General features: G+C 35.4%; 2 protein-coding genes across 2 annotated transcripts; both read right to left on the bottom strand.

Annotated features, from left to right (window-relative positions):
- Nucleotides 1-9,463: 9,463 nt before the first annotated feature.
- LOC119533411 (olfactory receptor 4F3/4F16/4F29-like) lies at nucleotides 9,464-10,398 on the bottom strand. The gene is given in 2 exon segments (XM_037835455.1): nucleotides 9,464-9,816; nucleotides 9,819-10,398. Coding segments are annotated over 2 exon segments (933 nt in total).
- A 9,201-nt stretch (nucleotides 10,399-19,599) lies between these two features.
- On the bottom strand, nucleotides 19,600-22,013 carry LOC119533410 (olfactory receptor 4F3/4F16/4F29-like). Its single transcript, XM_037835454.1, has 2 exons — nucleotides 21,082-22,013; nucleotides 19,600-19,624 (listed from the first exon to the last, which is right to left on the bottom strand). The coding sequence occupies exons 1-2, from the start codon at nucleotides 22,011-22,013 to the stop codon at nucleotides 19,600-19,602; spliced, it is 957 nt and encodes a 318-aa protein (XP_037691382.1).
- Between the last annotated feature and the right edge of the window lie 713 nt (nucleotides 22,014-22,726).

Genomic DNA, 22,726 nt, shown 5'->3' with positions numbered 1-22,726 from the left:
ATATCACCTTTTAGTTTTTAGTGTGTTGGAATGGCTAGAGGGAAATAACTGAAGCTGTTGAACTGCAGCCCAGTGACCTTGATTGTTGAAGATGATTATATAAGTTTGTAGTTTGCAGTGTGACTGTGATTGTGAAAACCTTGTAGCTTGCACTACCTTTATCCAGTGTATGGACAGGTAAGTGGAAAAGTGGGGACAAAAATTAGATGAAGAACAGGGTGGGATGGAGGGGGTGGAAATATCTAGGTGTTCTTATTTGCTTTTATTTTTATTTTGGAGTAAGGAAAACATTCAAAAATTGATTCTGGTGATGAACACCCAAATGTATGATGGTACTGTGAATAATTGATTGTACACTGTGGATGACTGTAGGGTGTGGGAATATATTTCAATAAAACTGTATTTAAAAAGGTAAATGAACAATGAGGAGAGGAGGGGAAAGGAGTGTTTTGGATATTCTTTTTATTTTAATTTTTATTTTATTTTTTGGAGTAATGAAAATGTTCAAAGATTGTGGGGATGAAAGCACAATTATATGATGATACTGTGAACAACTGATTGTGCACTTTGAATAACTGTGTTATGTGAATATATATCAATAAAATTTAATTAAAAAAAGGAAAAAGAAAATTTATAAAAAGGTCACTAGATGCAAGAAAAAAAAAGAACAGAAGTAAATATGGGAAGAATGATGCTGCTGAAAATATAGATGGGAAGAATGATGCTGCTGAAAATATAGAGTGGGGCGTAAATGGCAGACTTAAAAATCCTGAAAAAAAGAAATAGAAAACCAAAGAGATTAAAGATTGAGATGAAAAATAACGATCAAAGTAAGAACCATCAGATGAAAATATGTGTTCCCTAAAAAGAGTTCACAATATTTGAAGTACAAAAATATTCAAAGATGAAACAAAAGAAAACTTTTCTGAAATAAAGGAAGCATTGAACCTACAGATTAAAAGGACTTATAATGACCTGGGAAAAGACTGCAACAGCACGAACAGCATGGAGAACATAAAGGAAGATCCACAAAAAGTTACCTGAGTTCACACACAAAATAAAGAATACACCAAAAAATAAAGAAACAAAGAAAGAAAAAATGAGAGAGGAAGAACTTATTGTGAAACAAGTTTAAAGATGGCCTTTGATAAATCCACTATAATATTCAATTCTAGAAGGCAACAGAGGAATATCTAGAATGTTTTGTGAAAATACATAACTCCCAAAACATCGTAGCTCAATGATTCCATATCAAGCCAAACGGTCACTTCAAGTATAATGACAGCAGAAAGATACTTTCAAATATGAATAAACATATGAAATATATGCACTGTAGAAGAAAACCATTAGAGTATAAACACCATTAGGCAAAAATCGAATAACAATAACAAGTAATACTATGCATTATGAAGCCTAATATTAAACAATGCTGGAGCATATGGTTAAAGAACAGAATAAAAATGCAATAAACTATGTATGCCGGTTTGAATTTGTAATTTACCCCCATAAAAGCCATGTTCTTTAATCCAATCTTGTGGATGCTTACTTATTGTGGGTGGGAACTTTGATTAGATTATTTCCACAGAGATATGATCCCGCCCATTCAAAGTGCATCTCAATTAGTTTACTGGGGTCCTTAAGAGAGCTCAGGGAGGGAGAGAGAGCTCAGAGCCAACACAGACTCAGACACTTGAAGATGCTAAGCTAAGAGATGAAGCTCAGAATTTGTGCTGGAGAAACTAAGTGAGAACCCACAGATGCTTAAAGAGAAGCCACTGGAATCAGAAGCTGAAAGCAATGCAACCCTGGAGCCAAGGACCAGCAGCTACCAGCCACATGCCTTCCCAGCTGACAGAGGTGTTCCAGGGGCCACAGGCCTTTTTTCAGTGAAGGTATCCTCTTGATGCCTTAATTCGGACATTTTTATGGCCTTAGAACTGTAAATTTGTGAACTAACAAACCCTCATTTTAAAAGTCAGTCCATTTCTTGTATTTTGCATTCTGGCCACTTTATCAAACTGGAACACCATGACAGTGTAGAGAATAATTATGTTAATAAGAAGAAAAAGGTAGTGGAAACAGTAAAATGAAAAGAGGCCTTTGTGCAACCATACTTCTATAAGCAGGAAGCAAACATGGGCCCTTTATTACAGAAAAGAAAAGATGACTCAGAGAGTCAGTGTAGGATCCCGGGGCAGAGGCAAGAGAAATGGAGAATCATTCCCAGGGAACTGGACTGAGACCAAATCAAGGAACTGGAAACATGAGTTCAGTTGGATTTCAGAATTTCTATGGACCAGTGACTGCTCTGTTTCTATTTCCTCCTTTCTGAATTGGAGTGTCTATTTTTGTTAGCCTACATCTAAATCACAATTTTATGTAGGATGTGGGAAAAGGGAGTAGATAACTTAAATTTTTAATTAACAAGCTTTTAGATCAAGCAGAATTGTGCACAAGCAGCTGTACCTAAGGAACCACACCGACTTCATTGATTTAAATGAGTAGATCTTGGACTTTGAGATGATGCCATAAGAAGATGCGATTTGATGGCTCTTGGGAAAAGATGAGTGCATTTCATATATGGGAGGGACTTGAGTTGTTGGAACTAGAGATCAAACTGGGGTAGCTTGTTTATAATAAGACCCCATCAGTTCTCCCACCCTGAATATATATCCCACTCCCCCATCAAGAGGCAAGATCTATACTCCACTCCTTTCACATTTGCACTGACTTAAGTGACTTGGTTAACTAATAGAATGTAGCAAAGGAATATTTTAAGACTTCTGGCAATAAGAGTGCAATTGCCATGTCATAATGTTAAGTGTACGTTTAACTTAAACTGCTTAATGGTTGTCAAAAGTTGCTGCACATTATTATCAGAAATGTATGACAGTTCCAGTTGCTCCACATCCTCAATATTACTCAGAAAGGGCCAAGTTTCTGTCATTGTTTTTTCTTTTATTTGGTGGCCATTAATAACTAACATTATTGTGTATCTTTTCATGAGCTTATTTTTTATCTACATGTTTTCTTTGTGACATGTCAAGCCAAATCTTTTGCTAATTTTTAAATTGGGTCTTTCTCTCTTATTATTTAGTTTGAGGGCTACTTAGATATTTAAGATACTAGTCATTTCTGAGATTTATGATGATATACTAATATTTTCTCCCAACTTGTGTCTTACAAGGTCATTAACAGTGTCTTTGACAGAGCAGAAATTTTTATTTTTGATAAAGGAACTGATCAGTTTTTAATGGTACTTTTAAAATAGTTTCTGTTCTAGTTTGCTAATGCTGCGTAAATGCAAAATACCAGAAATGGATTGGCTTTTATAAAAGGGGGTTTATTTGGTTACAAAGTTACAGTCTTAAGGCCATAAAGTGTCTATTAACAAAGGGTACCTTCACTGGAGAAAGGCCATTGGCATCCGGAAAACCTCTGTTATCTGGGAAGGCACGTGGCTTGTATCTGCTTCAGTGTTCTGGTTTCAAAATGCCTTTCTCCCAGCATGTTAACATCTCTAGGCTGCAGTTCCTCAAAAATGTCATTCTTAGTTGCTCTTGGGGGGTTTTCCTCCCTCAGCTTCTCTGGAGCATAAGTCTGCTTTCAACGGCCATCATCAAAATGTCTCTCATCTGCAGCTACTCTCTCAGCCTCTGTGCATTCTTCAAAGTGTCCCTCTTGGCTGTAGCAAGTTTGCTCCTTCTGTTTGAGCTTATATAGTGCACCAGTAAACTCATCAAGGCTCATGCTGAATGGGCAGGGCCACAACAACATGGAAACTATCCAATTAGAGTTATCCCCTACAGTTGGGTGGGTCGCATCTCCATGGAAACACTCAAAGAATTACAATCGAATCAACACCAATATGTCTGCCCACACAATACTGCATCAAAGTTAATGGTGTTTTGGTGGACATAATACATTCAAACAGGCACAGTATCTTTTCTTTGAAAAATAACACTTCCAATTGTTCATTTCCAATATGTAGAAATATGATTAAATTTTATATATTGACTTGAAACATGTGACCTTAATGTACCCACCTATTAGCTTTAGAAGCTTTTTTTATAGATCTCTTAGGATTTAATACATATAAAGTCACTTCTCCAAATGGGGACTTTTTTTTTTCTTTCTCTCCAAACTGTATGTATTTTATTTATTTTTTTTTGCCTTATTGCAAATGGCTATGACTTCTAGCGGGATGATAAATAGCACTATAAATAAATAAGAAGGAGAATTCTTGTCTTCTTCCCAATATTAGGGGCAAAGCATTCAATCTTTCAACATTGAATATGATCATAACTGTAGGGTTTTATAGATGTCATTAATAAAATTAAGGAAATTCCTTTCAATTCCTGGTTTCATGTGAATTTTTATCAGGCAAGGATATTGAATTTTGTCAAATGCTTTTTCTGCATCTATTGAGACAACCTTATGGTTTTAGTTCTTTACTCTTTTGATTGGTTTTTAATTGTTGAACCAGCTTTACATTTCTTGGATAAACCATTGGCTGTAACATACTTATCCTCTTTATGTATGTCTGAATTTGATTTGCTAATATTTTATTGAGCATTTTTATTGTGTTCATGAGTATGCTAGTCTGTAGTTTTCTTATGTCTTTACTTAGCTCTGAGACAGGACAATGGTGGTCTCATATATTGAGTTGGGAAGTGTCCCCCCCTTTTCTATTTTCTAGAAAATGATTATGTAGAAGTGATATTATTTCTTCCTTTAATGTTTAATAGAATTTGTCACTGAAATCATCTAGGCCTGAAGTTGTCTTCATTGGAAGGTTCTTAACGAGGAATCCAATTTCCTTAACAGAATAGGACTATTCAGGTTATCAGTTTCTGCTTCAGTGTGTTTTGGTGTTGTGTCACTCAAGGAATTAGAACATTCCATATAAGTCATCAGAATTACATGTAGTATTTCATTATTTAATTCATAATGTTTCCAGAATGTGTTGTGAAGTCACATCTTTGATTTCTAATAATGGTAATTTAGTCTTCTCTGGTTTGTTTCTAGTCAGTCTGGTTAAAGCTTTCTCAATTTTATTTATTTTTATATAAACCACCTTTTCATTTCAATGATATTACTTTATAGATTCTTCTATTGTAAAGACTTTTCTTTTATTGTGGTTATGTCCTTTCTTCTGCTTGCTTGTATTTCATTTTTCTTTTGCTAATGTCCTAAGGTGAAAGATTAGAGTATTGATTTAATAACTACTTCAATTTAATATTATAAAATTCCTTCTAAATATTTCTCTTTCTGCAACCACCAGATTTTGGTGTTGTATGTTTATTTCTATTCAACTCAAAGTGTTATCCAATTTCTCTCATGACTTCTTTTTGACCCATGTATTATTTGAAGTGTGTTGATAAATTTCCAAATATTTGAGGATTTTACAGATATCTATTTTTTATTTTTAATTTAATTCTGTCATTGTCAGATGATAAGGTTTGCTTCATGGCTCATAATAGGATACATATTGGTGAATATTACATATGCACTTTAAAAAATTATGTATTCTGCTGCTGTTGGATAGTGTTTCACAAATATGTTTTGGATCAAGTTGGAAAACAGTGTGATTTAGGTCTTCAAGAGCTTCACTAATTTTTTGTATACTTGTTCTATCAAATACTGAGAGGTGTGTCTAATTACCTAAGTATAATTGTGGATTTGTTTACATTTCTTTTCAGTTCTAGCAGTTTGGCTTTTTTTTCTTTTGTTTATGTCATGTATTTTGCAGTTCTAGAATTAAGAGCATACACATGTATAATTTGTATGCCTTCTTTGCAAACTGACTGTTTTATAATTATGTAATGCCCATCTTAACCCATAGTAACTTCTTTGTTCTGAAGTCTACTTTGTTTGAAATTAGGATAGCTAATCACACTTTATATTGGTTAGCATTTTCATGGTATATTTTACATTCTTTAACTTTTAACCTGTCTATATCTTTATATTTTAAATGGGCCTCTTGTAGACAACATACAAATTGATCTTTTTTAAATCTGACCATCTGTCCTTAATCTGTTTAATTGGTGTGTTTATGCATTCTATCTTTAGTGAAATTATGTATATGGTTCCCTTCGATCATTTATTTTCTGTTTCTGTTTGTTTTGGTTCCTCTCTTCCCCCTTTCCTGTTTTTCTTTTTTTAATATTTTATATTTTTTAGGTTTTGATTTTAATTTTTATATGGGCTTTCTGGCTATATCTCTTTGTTGTTTTTGTTGTTGCTATTGTTGTGATTGTTTTTAGTGGTTCTCTAGAGATTATAGCACACATCTAAATTTTTTACAAGTCTGCTTGTGAAAGTTAGATTTCATATTTTACCAATTCACACAAATATAGAAACCTTCAACCATACAGTTCTCTCTACACTCCCCACTTTATGTTGTCATATATATTATATTTACAAATTCCATGATCTTAAAATCCCACAACTGAAAACCTCATAATAAAATATTATAATTTTTACCTTTAACATCCATGCATATATCAGAGTACATAAGAAGATAAAATAATATTTATACATACCCAGAGATTTACCATTCCTTTTCCTTCATTTCTGAAGTTCTACCATCTTCAGGTTTACATGTGTTTTTCTGGAAAATCCGCTGATATTCATATCATTACCCTTCTATGCAAAGTGAATTTTCTATGGCTGCTCTCAAGATTTTTCTTTGTCTTTAGGTTTGTGAAGTTTGATTGTAACGATTCTGAGCATGGTTTTCTTTGAGTACATTTTTTGTTGAGCTTCTTGAACCTATAATTTACATTTGTCAATAAATTTGGGAAGTTTTTGTCTGCTGTCTCTTCAAACATTTCCTATACTAATCTCTTTCCCCTCTCCTTTGGGACTCTTGACAGGGATGTTAGATCTTTTCATATTGTCCCTAGGTCTCTGAGAATATGTTCTTTGCCATTTAAATATTTTTTTTAAATTTTTTTCCTTCATAATGGATATGCTTAATTGCTGCTCTTCAATGTGGTTAATTTCTACTGATCTATCTTCAAGTTCACTGTCTCTTTCCTGTCAACCCAATCTGCTACTTCAAACCACCCTGTAAAATTTTCTTTTCAAATATTGCATTTACCCATTCTAAAATGTCCCCATCATTCTTTTTTAGAATTCCCATATCTCTGCTAAGGGCATTTATACTCCTATTCATTTAAAGAGTCTTTACCTTTCCTTATGAATCAAAATACTTGCTTTAAAGTATTTTCTGACAATTCCAGCATCTCAGTCACCTTTGGGTTACCATATGTTGATTACTTTTTCCCTTGGGAATTGGTCACATTATCCTAATTCTTTGTATATCAAGTAATTTTAGATTTCATCTTGAGCCCTTGAATATTATGTTGTGAGATTCTGGGTGCTATTAAAACCCTCTGGGGAATTTTTTGTTGCTGTTGTTTGCTTCAGTAGGCAACCAATTAGATTCAGACTATAAGTTCTGGCACACCTCTGTTGGTAGTATTACAAATGTCAGTTGTGTTTTCAAAGACTCTGCTATGCTGCTATTAGTCTGCTCCACTCATGTGACATTCATTGGTTAGTCTGGAACTTGGAAAGTGGTTTATTCCACAGTTTGGTTTTCAAAGCTCTTACTGTGCTACCTTGGGTCTGTCCCATGCACGGATCAGGCAACAACCCTGGACATGTGATGGTTCATAGTGAAATTAGGGAATAACTTTCTCCAGGTCTCTCCTTTCCAAGAATACTCACACACTATATTTGAATTACTGGTGCCCCTTTTCATTATTCTCTGGCCAGAAAAATGGGGTTTCTCAGAATTTTATGGGCCTTTATTTTTATGAGGTATGGCTCTATTAAAGGATCCTCTCATTGAGACATGTCGCAAGAGAAAAAATGCAGAAAAAATTCTGGGAATTTCCTTCATACTCTTTAGACCACAGTGGCCCTTCTTCCCAGTTCCTTTGTCCAGAAAGATAGGATTTCTCCCAGAGATTTACCTGCCCATTTGACTGCCACAGCTCCACAAGTGGAGCTGCCCTAGGATAAAGCAGAGAGATAAAGAGGAAAAAAAAGAAGAAGAAGAAGGAGAGAGAGAGAGAAAAAAAGAAAAGATATGCATCCCACATTCTCCAGCTTGCAGGAGCCATTTTTCCAAGTTTCCTATCCGAAGGCTTAGTTTTATCTTGCAGTTTTCCTGCCTGTTTCATGGCAACTGTAGCTCAGTATTTGGGGCCCATCTTCACATAAATATCATGAGAGAAAAGAGAAAAAATTTTAAAATCCTCACCCAATTAGGGATTCCTTCTTCAAGTTTTGATTCTCCTCTGCAATGGACCAGATTTTCTTTATTTCTAATGTATTTGTCCTCAGGTAGTTCTTTTCTACATTTTCTCCAGTGAGTTTAGATGTAGTAATTGGGTAAGATAGAATTATGAGTGCATACATTTTGGCCAACAATGGTTATCTCATATAGGATTTTTTACAAGGCATTATAAAAACTTCCATGTTTGTATTGTAAATGTTTGATTCAGTCTCCCTCCAACTATAACTCTTCCAGACCATAAATTTTGGGCTACCTTGATGTATTCCTAGGAACTAACACAATCCCAGATATATTGTGAGCAAAAATAATTTGGGGGAGGGAACAGGCAATTGAACGAAAGGAAGAATGAACTACTGGCTCTTGGATAGGCAGATATATGTGAACAAAAGGAACCAAGTGAATGTCATTAGTTTAGGCTTTTCAAAATCCTTCCCAGAAGGGTTTATATCAACAAATATGAAAACATTGAGTGATCACAAGAGCAATTATCTAAGAGAGAAAGAGCAGTGAGTAAAGGGCCAGGAGGGCAGAACACAAAGAAACCGGAGAAAATAGTGCTTCTCTGGATGAATAGTAAACATTTTAAGCTGATACTGGTCTGAGATCAGTTTGGTTTTAACTGTTTGAAAACAGAATCTGAATGGAAACATTTCTTACTGGAAAAGATAAATATGTCCTCCAAACCACAAAGAGAAAGTTGATGGAACATAATAAGCAGAAGAAATTGGATGAGATTATGAATATTTCCCAACTTGCCAAAGGAATAAGAAAAGAGCCATTGTTGGTAAAAACAATGCAGACCTTAGCAAGGGAGTAATTAGCATCTTGGTTCCCTTAAGAATAAGAATATGAAGAAATTATGGATAACTTGAAAGACAATAATAAACCAATAATCTTGAGAAACAAAAAGAAACAAAGAAACAAGCTGGAAAGAAATGATTATAATTAGTAATATTTGTGCAACCATGTATGAGTCAACATATATTTTAAATTAAGGTTTTATTTGTATAAATTCTTCATTCTTCATAAGGAAGAAGAATATTATTTAAGAGTATGGTAATACTCAAATCCATTTTCGGTGCACTAAAACAAATGACAGATACAGGAATTTAAAGCCACATCATGATCAGGGTAAAGAATATATTATATTTTTTATGAGATCTTTCTAAAAATCACTACTGATCTGAAAAATCTCTTCATTGAGGCCTTCATCTCTTTATTCCTGGATGTGTAGATGATTGAATTCAGAAAAGGAGTGACAACTGCATCAGAGATAGCAAGAAACTTGTCCATCTGTGATTTGGGGTGTGGCCATGTATAGACAAACACGGTTGGACCAAAAAACAAAACGACCACCATGATATGAGCCGACAGAGTGGAGAGAGCCTTGGGTGAACCACCCGAGGAATGCCTCCAAAGAGTAAACAGGATGATAATGTAGGAGATGAGAAGGATGACGAAAGAACCAATACAGATAAACCCACTATTGACAGTGACCATAAATGCAATCTGTAGGTATCTGTACAGGCCAGTCTGAGGAGTCGGGGAAGGTCACAGTAAAAGCTGTCCAATACATTAGGGCCACAGAAGGGTAAGTTCACAATGAATGCCAGTTGGAACAGTGAGTGACTGACACCAAGGGCCCAGGCAGCAACCAGAAACAACATGCACATCTGTGGGCTCATGATGGTCTGATAGTGCAGAGGCTTGCATATGGCCACATACCTGTCAAAGGCCATGGCTATGAGCAGCACCATCTCCACACCACCAATGACGTGGATGAAGATCTGTGCAATGCAGCCTCCAAAGGAGATGGCTTTGTGCTTTCTGAAAAGGTCATAAATCATCTTGGGTGAAGTGGCAGAGCAGGCTCCCACATCAATGAAGGAGAGACTGACCAGTAGAAAGTACATGGGGGAATGCAAGTGAGGATCAGTGGTCACAGAAAACACAATGAGGATGTTTCCAGTCATGCTTGCCACATAGAGCACAGAGGAGAACATCATGAGGAGAAGTTGGATCTCCCATGAATTAGTAAGTCCAAGAAACACAAACTCAGAGACCATAGAGTGATTCCCTCCATCCATGATCCAGCTAACTGGACTGCCACCAAAATTATGAGAACTAAAAAAATGAGAAAGTAATTGTGATTATTATGGATGACAGTGGGATAAACATTAATGTTGTAGTATTTGCAGGATGAATGAGAACTACCTGGTCATCTAGTGCCTCACACTTGCTGAAAGATGATGATGATAATGATGATGGTGGTGGTGATGGTGGTGGTAGTACTGGTGATGATGATAATGATAATGATGATGAACACACATCATTATTAGAACTATCAGCAAAATCTCTTAAAGTGGTGGTGGTAGTACTGGTGATGATGATAATGATGATGATGAGCACACATCATTATTGGAACTATCAGCAAAATCTCTTAAAGCTTCACATTAACAGCAGAAAATTAGTCAAGGTCAATATATTCTTTTTCTTTTTCTATATATATATCCTATATTTTATATATAGACCTACATTTAAAATGTCATATGACAATAACCACACCTAAATAAATCTTTAAAATTTGTGACAGTCTCTCTGTGTAATCTGCAGTCTTCTAGCTGCTGAAGATCCTGAAGTAAATCCCTGTTCAACATTATGTGGCCATTATAAAAACAAAAAGAAAAACAAAACAAAACAACAACAACAAAAAAAAAAAAAAAAAAAACAGAAAATTACAAGTCCTGGAGGGGGTGTGGAAAATAGTTACACTTATTCACTGTTGGTGAGAATGTAGAAGCATGCAGCCACTCTGGAAGACAGTTTGGTGGTTCCTCAGGAAGCTTAGTACAGAATTGCCATATGATCCAGTGATCCCAATACTAGGTATATACTTGGAAGAACTGAAAGCAGGAACATGAACATGTATTTACATACCGATGTTCATACCAGCATTATTCATGATTTCCAATAGACGGAAACAGCCCAAATGTCCATCAACTGATGAATGGATAAGCAAACTGTGGTACATGCATATGATGGAATATTGTGCAACTATAAGACAGAATGAAGTCATGATGCCTGCAGCAACATAGATGAACTTTGAGGACATTATGTTGAGTGAAATAAGCCAGAAACAAAAGGACAAATACTGCACCACCTTACTAATATGAACTGACTACAACGAGCAAACTCTGAAAGTTAAATTTGAGGGCACAGGTTTATCAGGAGATAGAAAGAGGGTAAAGATTGCACAATTGATGCTTAAGGAGTACAGAATATTTAATAAGGTTGATTGTAAAGGTTCAGAAATAGATAGCACAATATTGTGTGATGGTAGCACAATATTTTAAGTATAATGAACAAAGCTGAGTGTGAGTATGGTTGAAAGAGGAAGGTTAGGGTCATGTATGTCACCAGAAGGAAAGATAGAGGATAAAACTGGGACTGTATAACTTAGTGAAACCTAAGTGGATGAAGACAATGGTTAGTTTACAAATACAAGGAAGTTTTTACATGAACTAAAACAAATATATGTTACTATTATAAGGTGTTAATAATGGGGTGGTATATAGGACAAAAAACAATTAATGCAAAGTAAGTTAACAGTAACATTGTAATATTCTTTCATTAATTGTTTCAAAGGCATGATACCAAAGCTAAATTTCCATAATAGGAGGATATAAGGGAGGGTTATGGGATTTTTTTTCAGAAGAAATTGGAATGTTCTCTTATAGATTGTTGTGGTAAATGCATAACTTTGTGATTATATCAGGAGTCAATGATTGTACACTTAGGGTGGATTGTATGTGAATAAAGCTGCCAATAAAGCTGTTTAAAAAATAAACAGAAAACTACAAGTGCTGGGGAAAAAAAAAAAACTACACAGGTGCCTACAGGAAGAAATACAATATACAAACAATAAAGTATATCTACTCACAAAGGGAGAACAGAGAGTAGGTGGAAAAAAAATTATTTAATTGCCCCCAAAGGAAAATTAAGAAGCTACTGATATCATGTCTAACCTTACTTTCCCATCTCCAACACATTTCATCTCCCTTTTACATTCACTTTCATACCCTCCTCTCCACACAATTTATACTCAGAGAGTATGCTTGAGGGGAAACAACTGTTGCTAATCAATGGATCACCACCTGGGAGTGACGGTTGTCTGAGGCATGAGACAGAACTATGTAAAGAAGAAACAAAATAGGATGCAGTTTGAAAATGAGGTAAATAAAATTAGGGAATATGAAATGTCAGAGCTAGGCAAAAATTATACCAGAGGAGAGAGTATGCAGGATCTATGATGCGGTTCACTACTCTTCTGAATCTTCTCATTTTTTAAAAGTTCTGTCAGTATTACATAGAGCCAAAATCATGAGTCACAACATTATTATAAAGCTCCATCTGAAGCCTACATCTGGCCCTGCAAAACTTTTCTCCAGGCCTAAAAAATGTACAAATATTTGAAATTTCACTCTAGTTTCTGGTAAGGATTAGCCTGTATTTCCACAAAGAATGTGAAACATATATGAAAACAGCTTCTATTGACCACTTACATTAATGCTTTTGTGGCCAAGTTTATAGCCATAACTTGGGAGCATACAAATATTAAGTTTTGTTTCATTAGTGCCTCAGCCTCAAGCACCGGTTTCCTTTTTCTGCTCAGTAGTATCCCCGAATCCTTTAAAGAATTTGGTGTTTTGCTTCTTTATAACCTGCTCAGATACTTGATACCATCATGCTTACCATATCTGAAATCCATGAAAATATATTGTATCTCCAAGATCGTTTGTATTTTTAAGCTTTTAGCCCACAGTGAAATAAAAAGAATGTCAAACTTAAGTAACATATTATAGGAGGGCACCAGAACTTTCTCCTTGGCCTTGATCATATGCACCTAAAGCTGACCCTCAAGGCTGGTACCTTTTAAGTTTTGAATATGTTTATGTTTTGGGGGAGGAGACTGTAGAGGGATAGAGAGTGTTCCATTTCTCTACGTCCAAATACCCACCAGCATCAATTCCCAGTAGAAAGGGAACCCTGAAAATGGATCCTGAAGGTTTATTCCTTGAGAAGATGCTGGCATGTAGAACAGCTATACTGGCATCCTTCTCCTTTTGCAGACACATCTTTAGTAATTTGAAGAATCTCCTCAAGAAGTTTTGCCTAATTGATGGCCTTCTCCATCCTTGCACATCCCTCAGCCCTAAAGCTCCAAGAAGCTCTTACTGTGTTCTGACCCCAATTCTTGGTCACCACCACTGAGTTAAAATAATTTTGCTGTCACCTCCTAAGTTACAGCCCATGGCCTCAAGTTGCACACTTTCTATAGTCTCAGAAATCTGTGAGCTTGGGCTGAGGAACTGGGAACCACATGTGTTGTTTATTGTGGGAGGGATGGATAGTATGGAAAAGGACTGGTGGGATTAAAATGCATGGGTAGATGACAGGCACTGTAGAAAGGACCAGAAAAACTTAGCAACTAATGAAAAAATTTAGTAATTTTGTGTGGGAAAGCATGAGCACCCAGGCAAATTATACAGCTACTTAGATCTAAGAGATGACTTGGTCCAGTTTGACTTTCATTCATATGAATAAGCTGAGATTCAAAAGTGTAAGCTAACTTTTCCATATTCACACTAGAGACAGAACTGAAGACCTGAATCCAGTTCCCCGAATTCCTGATCCAGAAATTACAGATCCTGTGGAAAGTAAACTAAGAAAAATGAGCAAAAAATCAAAATTAAAAATGTGATACAGCTGGGTTAAAACTAACATCAATCACAAGCGCTTATGCAACCTGCCAATTATTTGCACTAACATATCTTGTGTACCACCAATAATTAAAAACAACATGAAATATGTGACCAATTAAGTGTTAAGAGATGAGATTACTCATTAGTGCCACTGTTGGCTAACTTTTCCTACTTTGGTGCTCATTTGAATGGACACAACAATGACAAAATATTTGAAGGAACATTTATTATCACACTATCCCTTCTGCCTCTCTAAACTTTACTATCCTCAAATGTCAGTAAAAGTATCAATTATTTCATAAAGCTTTCTTGACTTTTTCTGTCCAAAATGATCAAGGTTTTTTTCTAACTTCTGTAAGTCACAAATCAAGAAACCAGCTGAAAAAATGCAACCTGCACATATAATAGCTACAGTATAAGGCAATATACAATACATGTCAAATGAGCAGCAGACAAAATTATTTGTTGAATATGTGAGAAAAGTAGAATAGAAGTGTAATGGAAGGGGTCAGTGTTAGCTAAAGAGGTCAAGGACTTCAGGAAGAAGATAGAATATGATGTCCCTTTAAATATGAGTATCAGTTGTGTAAAGGTGGAAAACACCTTGATCTGTAAGTTCTTTTACCTTTAAACATGATGCTTCAAAAATTTCATTTTTATGTCCCAGAAAGGTCATAACTAGGCATGAAAGTCAGTATACATTTCTTGAATGAGAGGGTGGTTAATAACACCTCCTCCTGTAAGAGCCATGGCTCTTATACCTTCCTCTCTCCAATATCTTTTCCAACATTTTCCTCATGCAGAGAAGAATATTTCTCATTTCAAAATTAATAGAGACTAATAGTCTCTATCCAGAAGGCAACCAATCCTGTACAACATATATCTTGCTTGGGGATGGAAACTTTCCTCTACAAATCCAACTCAACTTAATTTCACAATGCCTTGGCAATATTCTGAGGAATATAAAGGAATAGGGAAGAGAGAAAATAGAAAGAAAGAAGAAGAAAAGACAGAAAGATGGAAGGAAAGGAGAAATTAGAATAGATATGCACAGTGTTAATAAAAGGCAGAGGGGAAAAGGCATACAAGGGCAGAGTAGAAAAGTTAAGTGTTCAGATGACAGCAAATTGTTGTAGTAAGTAAATAAGAAGATCCAAGCTCACCTCTAATCAAGTGATTCAGACCCGCTCCTAGCTCTGAGATTGGAGAACAGAGAACAAGCAAACCCCTCCAGTATCTATTCAAGCAGACTCACAAATTTTCTGTGAAAATCACACATGCTAATGGATTAAAGGCTTGCCTTTTGCACCGCACAATGATATACAAACATAACTCACTTCAAAAATTATAACTTTTGCTATGCTTTGAGGAATCTAGCATACACTAAGCAGAAGGATGTATACAAAACAACAGACAGCAGGCACATGACACTCTCCCAGAGTATGTGTTCTGTTGTCCCAGGAAGATTCTCTGTGCACTGTGAAATGAACTGACTTTATAGATTGTTACTCTTTTTAGAGTGGATTTAGTGGATAGCTATATGCTCACGTTTGAAAATACAGAAACCGCTTGAAAATTCCTACCTCTCTCTTCTTGAAAAACACAAATTTAACAGATTGCCTTTCATACATTATAGTAGAACTGCAAATAGCTTGGGCTTTGAGGTCTACCAGGGCTGTTTTCAAATCCAGCTTCCACCAATCACTTGTTATGTGAGCATGAGAAAGTTACTTGACTTCTCTGAACCTGTTTCTTCATTCTTAAAAGGAGATATTAGTAACTCTTGAAAGGTATGGTGAGAACTAGGTGATATGATACATGTAACTAATGCAATACCTACTACATGGCATCTATTGCATACTGAGGACCATCTATGTGTTCCAGTTTTCAGTTCCGAGTATTTAAAAAAATACCTCAAATTCAGAATCCATTATTTTGGGGTAATTATAACTGGGCCTGGTTTCAAGTTAGGTTTTCATGTCTATACTCATGTCCAGTGGCTTGAAAGACTTTATTAGGAATATTTCTCATAGAATAATTTGTTCCTAAGTGGACATTCTGATTGGGGTCTGCTTTGTGGAAAGAAATTATTTGACAAATAATTAGTCAGACTGTGTCATTTCCCCAATCCCTCTCTTCCTAGAATCAAAGCCAGGGAAGCCCGTCTTGACCACCTCAGATAACACTACTCATTAGCATCTGCCTGAGGGAGGGGATGCTTCAAAAATTTCCAAAAGTTGTGCCCATCCAGATAACATTTTTATACACTTGCAAAGGAAGAGAATGCAAACCCACTAATACTTGTCTCTCAGGAAAAAAGACTTGCTCACAAACTACAATTTTCAAGATCCACTTAGTATTCTTTATCCACAGCTACTGTTAACTTTGTACAAGTGGAAAAACAAGGAAAGTTTATTAACCTCAAACAATACAGATGGCAACTCAAGCCCAATGTAGTCCTAGTTCTGTTCATTCTCTTGTTTACTATGCCTTTTATTTAATTAGTTTACTAATTTAAATTGTATTTACCGAGAATCTATTCTGTGTTGGGTGTTTAGAAAGACAATGCCTAAATAATATATAGGTAAATATACAACAGGCATAATACAATTAATATCATAGACGTGTCAGAGACTCAGTACTACCTGAGTAAAGTGGATGGAGATCACTGCAGCTCCCGTGATCAAAAAAAGGCAAAGTGGAAAATGTGCCATTAGAGCAGAACTTTAATAAATAGTAACTATTACAATATGTACACACACAGTTTCAGGAATCATTTCAAACCAGTGGAACAATATGAGAAATGTCAAGTGAGGTCAAGGTTCCCTGGGACAATAGTAAAGAATGCAGGTTGCCTGAAAATAGAAATTGTTTAAGAGAAACATGGAAATAAGATGAAACAGAAGGGTGAGACTAGTTGTGTCTGACCTAAGACTCTAACTTAAGACAACTGAGCACTGTTAATAGATAAAGAGGAGTGAATGGAGACTTAGGAGCAAGGAATTAATGAGACTAGTGCTCAAAGAAGATGGCTCATCTGTCAATGTGGCAGATAAATTGAAAGAAAGGAAACCAAATTAAGAGATTTTTGTAAAAGTATAAATCTGACTTGAGGAAATCTTCATCACGTCACCAAAACCATCTCTGTCCTTAGAACAGAAAAATCATCACTCTGATTTTATTACTATTATTATCCCTCCTACCTACTTGTTTTTTTTTTTCCCAAGGGAATTAAGACAAGATATCCTTGAATATTCAGATGTGATCCCCAAAAAATCAACCATATACTATAAAGGAAAATTACAGACCCATCCAAGTAGCCGTATAAAATAGTGCCACGGTTAAGAGCAGAAGATAATTACAGCACCAGGGTTTAGTGAACATGTGATACTGCAGAGATCTGGGATTACCAGAATGAGATTACCTGGTCTAGGGAATTATCAGCTATGGTTGTCTTGTTTTTCCCAGGCTAGCCAAGCAAAGAAGCTTTTAATGAAGGGAAATCAAAAGTTGGGAATTTTCTATGACAAAGAGGCCTTTGGTCATTTTCTAGAATATTTTTAATCTTTATTTACTGTGACATATTCCACAGGAAATTTTTAATGACTTTTTTCACTTTTAATCTTTTATGGTAATTTCACTAGTACATATTCATTTCAGAATTTGAAAAATACAGAAAAGTATTTTTTAAAACCCTGAGGGCAAAATTTTATGAGCTTTCATAAAAAAGAAAAAATAATTTTAAATGTCAAAGTAAAAGTGATTTTAGAAATCAATCTATATCAAGCTAAAGCAATGCCAATTAAGATCCTTTCATTGGATTTTAATATGGATTCTGGGAAAGAAAATTCCATTTCCTTTGAGGTAGTTCTGCTTGGAATGACTGAAACTTGAAATTATTTGCAGCCTTCATGTCTTCCCACACCAAGCATAAATCCATGTGCAAAAAGAAAAAATTAAGATCAATGTACAGAGATAAACAAAGCTAAAACATGAAAGAGAGGGAGAGGGAAAGAAAGATACAGAGGAGCTAAAGGAAAGGCGGGAATGGGAAAACAAAATCCAGAAATGAGATATTAAGTGAATCCTCAGAGTACACAAAGCTGGCCCCACTATTGGGCACTGATCACTTGAAACAATAAATTCATGTTTTGTTTTAGCTATTTTAAGCTTATTTGGATTGGATTTCTGAAACTTGTAACTCAGAGTTCTGATAACATTGAAAAGGTACAAATATACCAAAATTCAAAGAAATTTGGAGCAAAATTGTATCATTTTGTGCCTTCCAAACTGATGAATATTTTTAATAAATGGTCAATACTTTAGAAAGGGGAACTGTAATGGATGCACTCATCCTCAGCAGAAGTGATAACATGAAGAGTCCAAAATGTTACACCCTATTAATTCCAATTATATGAATCCATAAAAAGACATGATCTGAAATGCAGACAAAGGTATATGCAAGGATTTTCAAGAGAGAATAAAAAACTGAATCTAAATGTACAACAATAAATAGCAAAAATAATTATGATATAGTCATATAATGTAGTACTATGCATTCATTAAAAATTATATTGCAGTGGAATATTTAGTAATGTGAGAGAATTCCCAAAATACAGTATTAATTTTAAAAAATGTATGTAGAGACCATACATTTTGAAAACTTGAGTTTATATTTAGGCATAGATAAACACTAGAAATAAAAATAACAAAATATTACTAATATTTATCTCCATATGGTGATTTTGGGGTATTTCTATTTACTTACTTTTAATATCCAAATAAATTTAATATAATAAACATATTATTTTTATTAGAAGAAAAAATAATATATTTTTTTAAAGAAATAAGAAAACTATGGAGGGTTTCATGTCAAAGTTTATGGAAAATACAGATTGAGATTTATTCATCAATAACCTTTTGATTTTAAGTAACAGAATCACAATTTAAACAAACTTAAGGGAGAGGATGAATATTTTAGCTCAGTTAATAATTGAACTGGGTAGGAGGCAAAAATGAAGTTGAGTGTTTAAGACACCTGAAACCAAGCCCTACAAAACTGCCAAGCTTTTCTGTTTCAATCTTTTATCATTTTCTCTCTCACATATTTTTCCATTTTCCCAGATTAGATTTTTCAACAGCAGGAAATATGATTGCCAGTAGTTACCACATATTACAGCTCCAAAAAGAACTGAGATTTGCTTTCCCTCTGTTCTCAAGTTCAAACATCCTGGGGCAAAGTTCAGAATGGCCTGTCTTGGGCAGGGCTCAGACTATTCAACTAAGATAGGGGAAATGCCATTATGACTTGGGTCAGAGTCCAACATTTGACCAATCAATAGCGGTCATGGAGGTAAGATCTACAAGCTGGCATCTTCCAAGCATACCACACGGTTAGTGCAAGAGAAAGGTACATTTATCAGAAGGAAGTTGATGATTTGGGCAGGCAACAGAGATGTCAAAATGTATATATGTCTTTATACTAAACAGAATGGCCTTTGACAAAGCTTTATGATATGAAAATCCTCAGTCACTATGCAGGTGGGGAATATATCTTGTCATAGAGGTAAACCTGACAGAAAGGCAGAAGGAGAAAGAACTGGGAGAAGCAGGCCTTTCTCTAAATGGACACAAATAAAAATGTGGAATCTAGGTATCCCTATTAAGACCTATGAACATTACTTAATCACTGAATCCACTGAAATTTCCAATTTGCAAATACCAATTCTTCAAAACAAATTATGGAGATTTAGTATAAAGACTGATTAGTAAACTTTTATATACATACATACACACATACATATACACACATAATTTCCAAGTTACAAAGGTTTCCAAGTATACAAAAAGGATAAAAAAAAGAAGGAATGATATAAAGGCATTGGAAAGCAACAGAAAAGGCAACTATATTAAAAACTAAGATAAATTATGAAGAAAAATAAGGATCACTTCTAAGACAATAGGGAATGTTAAGAGTGTTGATAAATTGATTAAGATGTATGATGTATGTATGAATTCAGAGCCATTTACACAACATCTCTATCTGAGAATGATCCTTGTTTGTTGTTTGTTGAAATGGGTATGAATTATAATTTATAAATCTGTTGATACAAATCCCTCATTTGGATAGAATAAAATATATTCATATATAAAATGCCTCCCAAACTAAAGCTTAGCTTGTGAGAACTGAAATCATACAAAATCAATGGGAATAGTCTTATATGAGCAGAAAGAAAATAAACAGCCTGGTTAGTTACATATAAAAATAAAGATGTTCCTTAACAATATGACTATATATATAGGCTAGAACAAAGTACAAACAAGAGTCAAAAGATATATACTCAAAAAATCAGATAGACCTGTCCAGACAAAAAAGGTGAACTTTCCTAAGGATTCTCTTTTTCCTCTTGTGATGGCAGGTATAGCCTAGCAGGAGATATGGACATAAATCTTCTATCAAAACTTGGTATCATTAAATACTGAATAATGTAACTAACTCCTTTTTCTCTAATTCCTTACTCGTTAATGTTCTTGTCATTGATTGACTTCCCAGAGACCTCCTGATAATGAGAGAATGAGTTAAACCTATGTGGAAGTCCTGTCCACTTGACAGTTATTTTTTTGTGACAAATTAATACATTGGCGACTTGATGTATATTTCCCATCTAGTGTCAACTTATTTAGTGCAATCAGAATTTCTTTATATACAACTCTGTGACACTGAAAAGACTCAGTTTTGAAGCCAAGATCATGGTCAATTCACAAAAGTAATGTATCCTGAGGGACAAGCAATTCGCATTCTCCTGGAGGCTTTTCTACACTGCATGCTTACTCCAAGCACACACAGCAAAACAATTTATAAGTTAAGATTTGAAAAAAACGATGTTATTTTAATCTGGGACATCTAAATAGTAACATACTTGAAAATTCTTGATATTGATATAATAGAAAGATCATGTTGTTCCATGTTAGGAAGGAAACATCATGAAACATTTGTCATTTAAAGAAATTCTTCTAAAACTAATGAGTTGACTGCATATTTTCCTCATTGCCATCTTCATGGCTTTGTTCCTGAAAGTATAAGTGAATGGATTCAAAACAGGAGTGAGAACTGCATCAAAAATGGCAAGGAATTTATCTAACTGTGAGGTGGGGTGAGGCCAGGTATAAACAAAAATGCAAGGGCCAAAGAACAAAATCACCACCATGATATGAGATGACAAAGTAGAAAGGGCCTTGGTTGAGTCCCCTGCAGAGTGTTTGCAAACAGTGACAAAGATAGAAATGTAGGAGATGATCAGTATGAACAATGATCCCAGAGATATAAACCCACTGTTGGCTATGACCATGAACTCTAGTCTGTAGGTGTCTATGCAGGCAAGTTTTATGAACCGAGGAAGATCACAGTAAAAGCTGTCCAACACATTTGGGCCACAGAATGGCAATTTTATAACAAAAACCAGTTGAATCACAGAATGGATCACGCCAATTATCCATGCAGCAACCAGAAGAAAAATACACATTTTTCGGCTCATAATAGTCAAGTAGTGGAGAGGCTTACGTACGGCAATGTATCTGTCAAAAGCCATGGCTATGAGCAGCACCATCTCCACACTACCGATGATGTGAATGAAGAATATCTGAGTGATGCAACCTCCAAAGGAGATGACTTTATTCTTTCTGAAAAGGTCATAAATCATCTTGGGGGAAGTGACAGAAGAAACACCCAAGTCAATGAAGGAGAGATTGGCCAACAGAAAGTACATAGGGGAGTGTAAATGAGTGTCAGTGGCCACCGTGAGCACAATGAGGGAGTTTCCCATGATGCTTACCACATAAAATACAGAGGAGAACACAAAGAGGAGAAGTTGGATATCCCAGGAATCGGATATTCCCAGGAACACAAACTCTGACACCTCAGAGTGATTTGCTCCATCCATTGATATATCAGTTGGAGTACCTCCAGTGTTATTGGATAAAAGAAAATGAGACTGAAACTAAAAAGAGAATGATAATAACATCATATAATGACTACTTATTCAAGTACATTCACACTGTGAAACTGGATACCCTCTCAATTCATTCCCAGGGCCACATAATCACTAAATAAGCTTTTTATTTGTAGTCACCTTAGCAGTTGAGTCACTTCCACTTGCAATATCCCTATCATCATGGCCCCTTGTGATTATCCTCCACCTATAACAAGATAATGTAAGAAATATGGAAACATAGTATACGTGCCTGGAATGGATCGAAGGATTAGGGAAGGTGATGAATTATAAGACAAAGAGAGAGAAGTATCAAGTGGAGATGGCCTCATTTCCCAGAACTCACAGGTTCTGTTCTTGAATTGCCCATAGAATATTCTTCAGTCAATCAAGGTGTCTCTCTCCTTAGCCTCACCTCATTTCAATCACATAATAAGTCTTTGGTGATCATTCTCACATCACTACCCACAAGCACATTCACTGCAATTCATCCAAGCCAAGAGAGTATGGGTGATTATAACAAACCTGTTATAGGGCACGGTAGCGACTCAAGAGTATGACAGGACCAAGGCAAGGGTAAAAAGGAACTGAGGGCTCCGGATACTTGTGTGGGCTCCCAGAATATTAAATGGTAGTACAGGTAGGGTGATTGTTAGCCAGGGCAT

Source organism: Choloepus didactylus, chromosome 4, assembly GCF_015220235.1.
Source record: "Choloepus didactylus isolate mChoDid1 chromosome 4, mChoDid1.pri, whole genome shotgun sequence".
NCBI lineage: Eukaryota > Metazoa > Chordata > Mammalia > Pilosa > Megalonychidae > Choloepus > Choloepus didactylus.
Note: the sequence above shows the minus strand (reverse complement) of the source record. Positions and strands in the feature narration are given on the sequence as shown.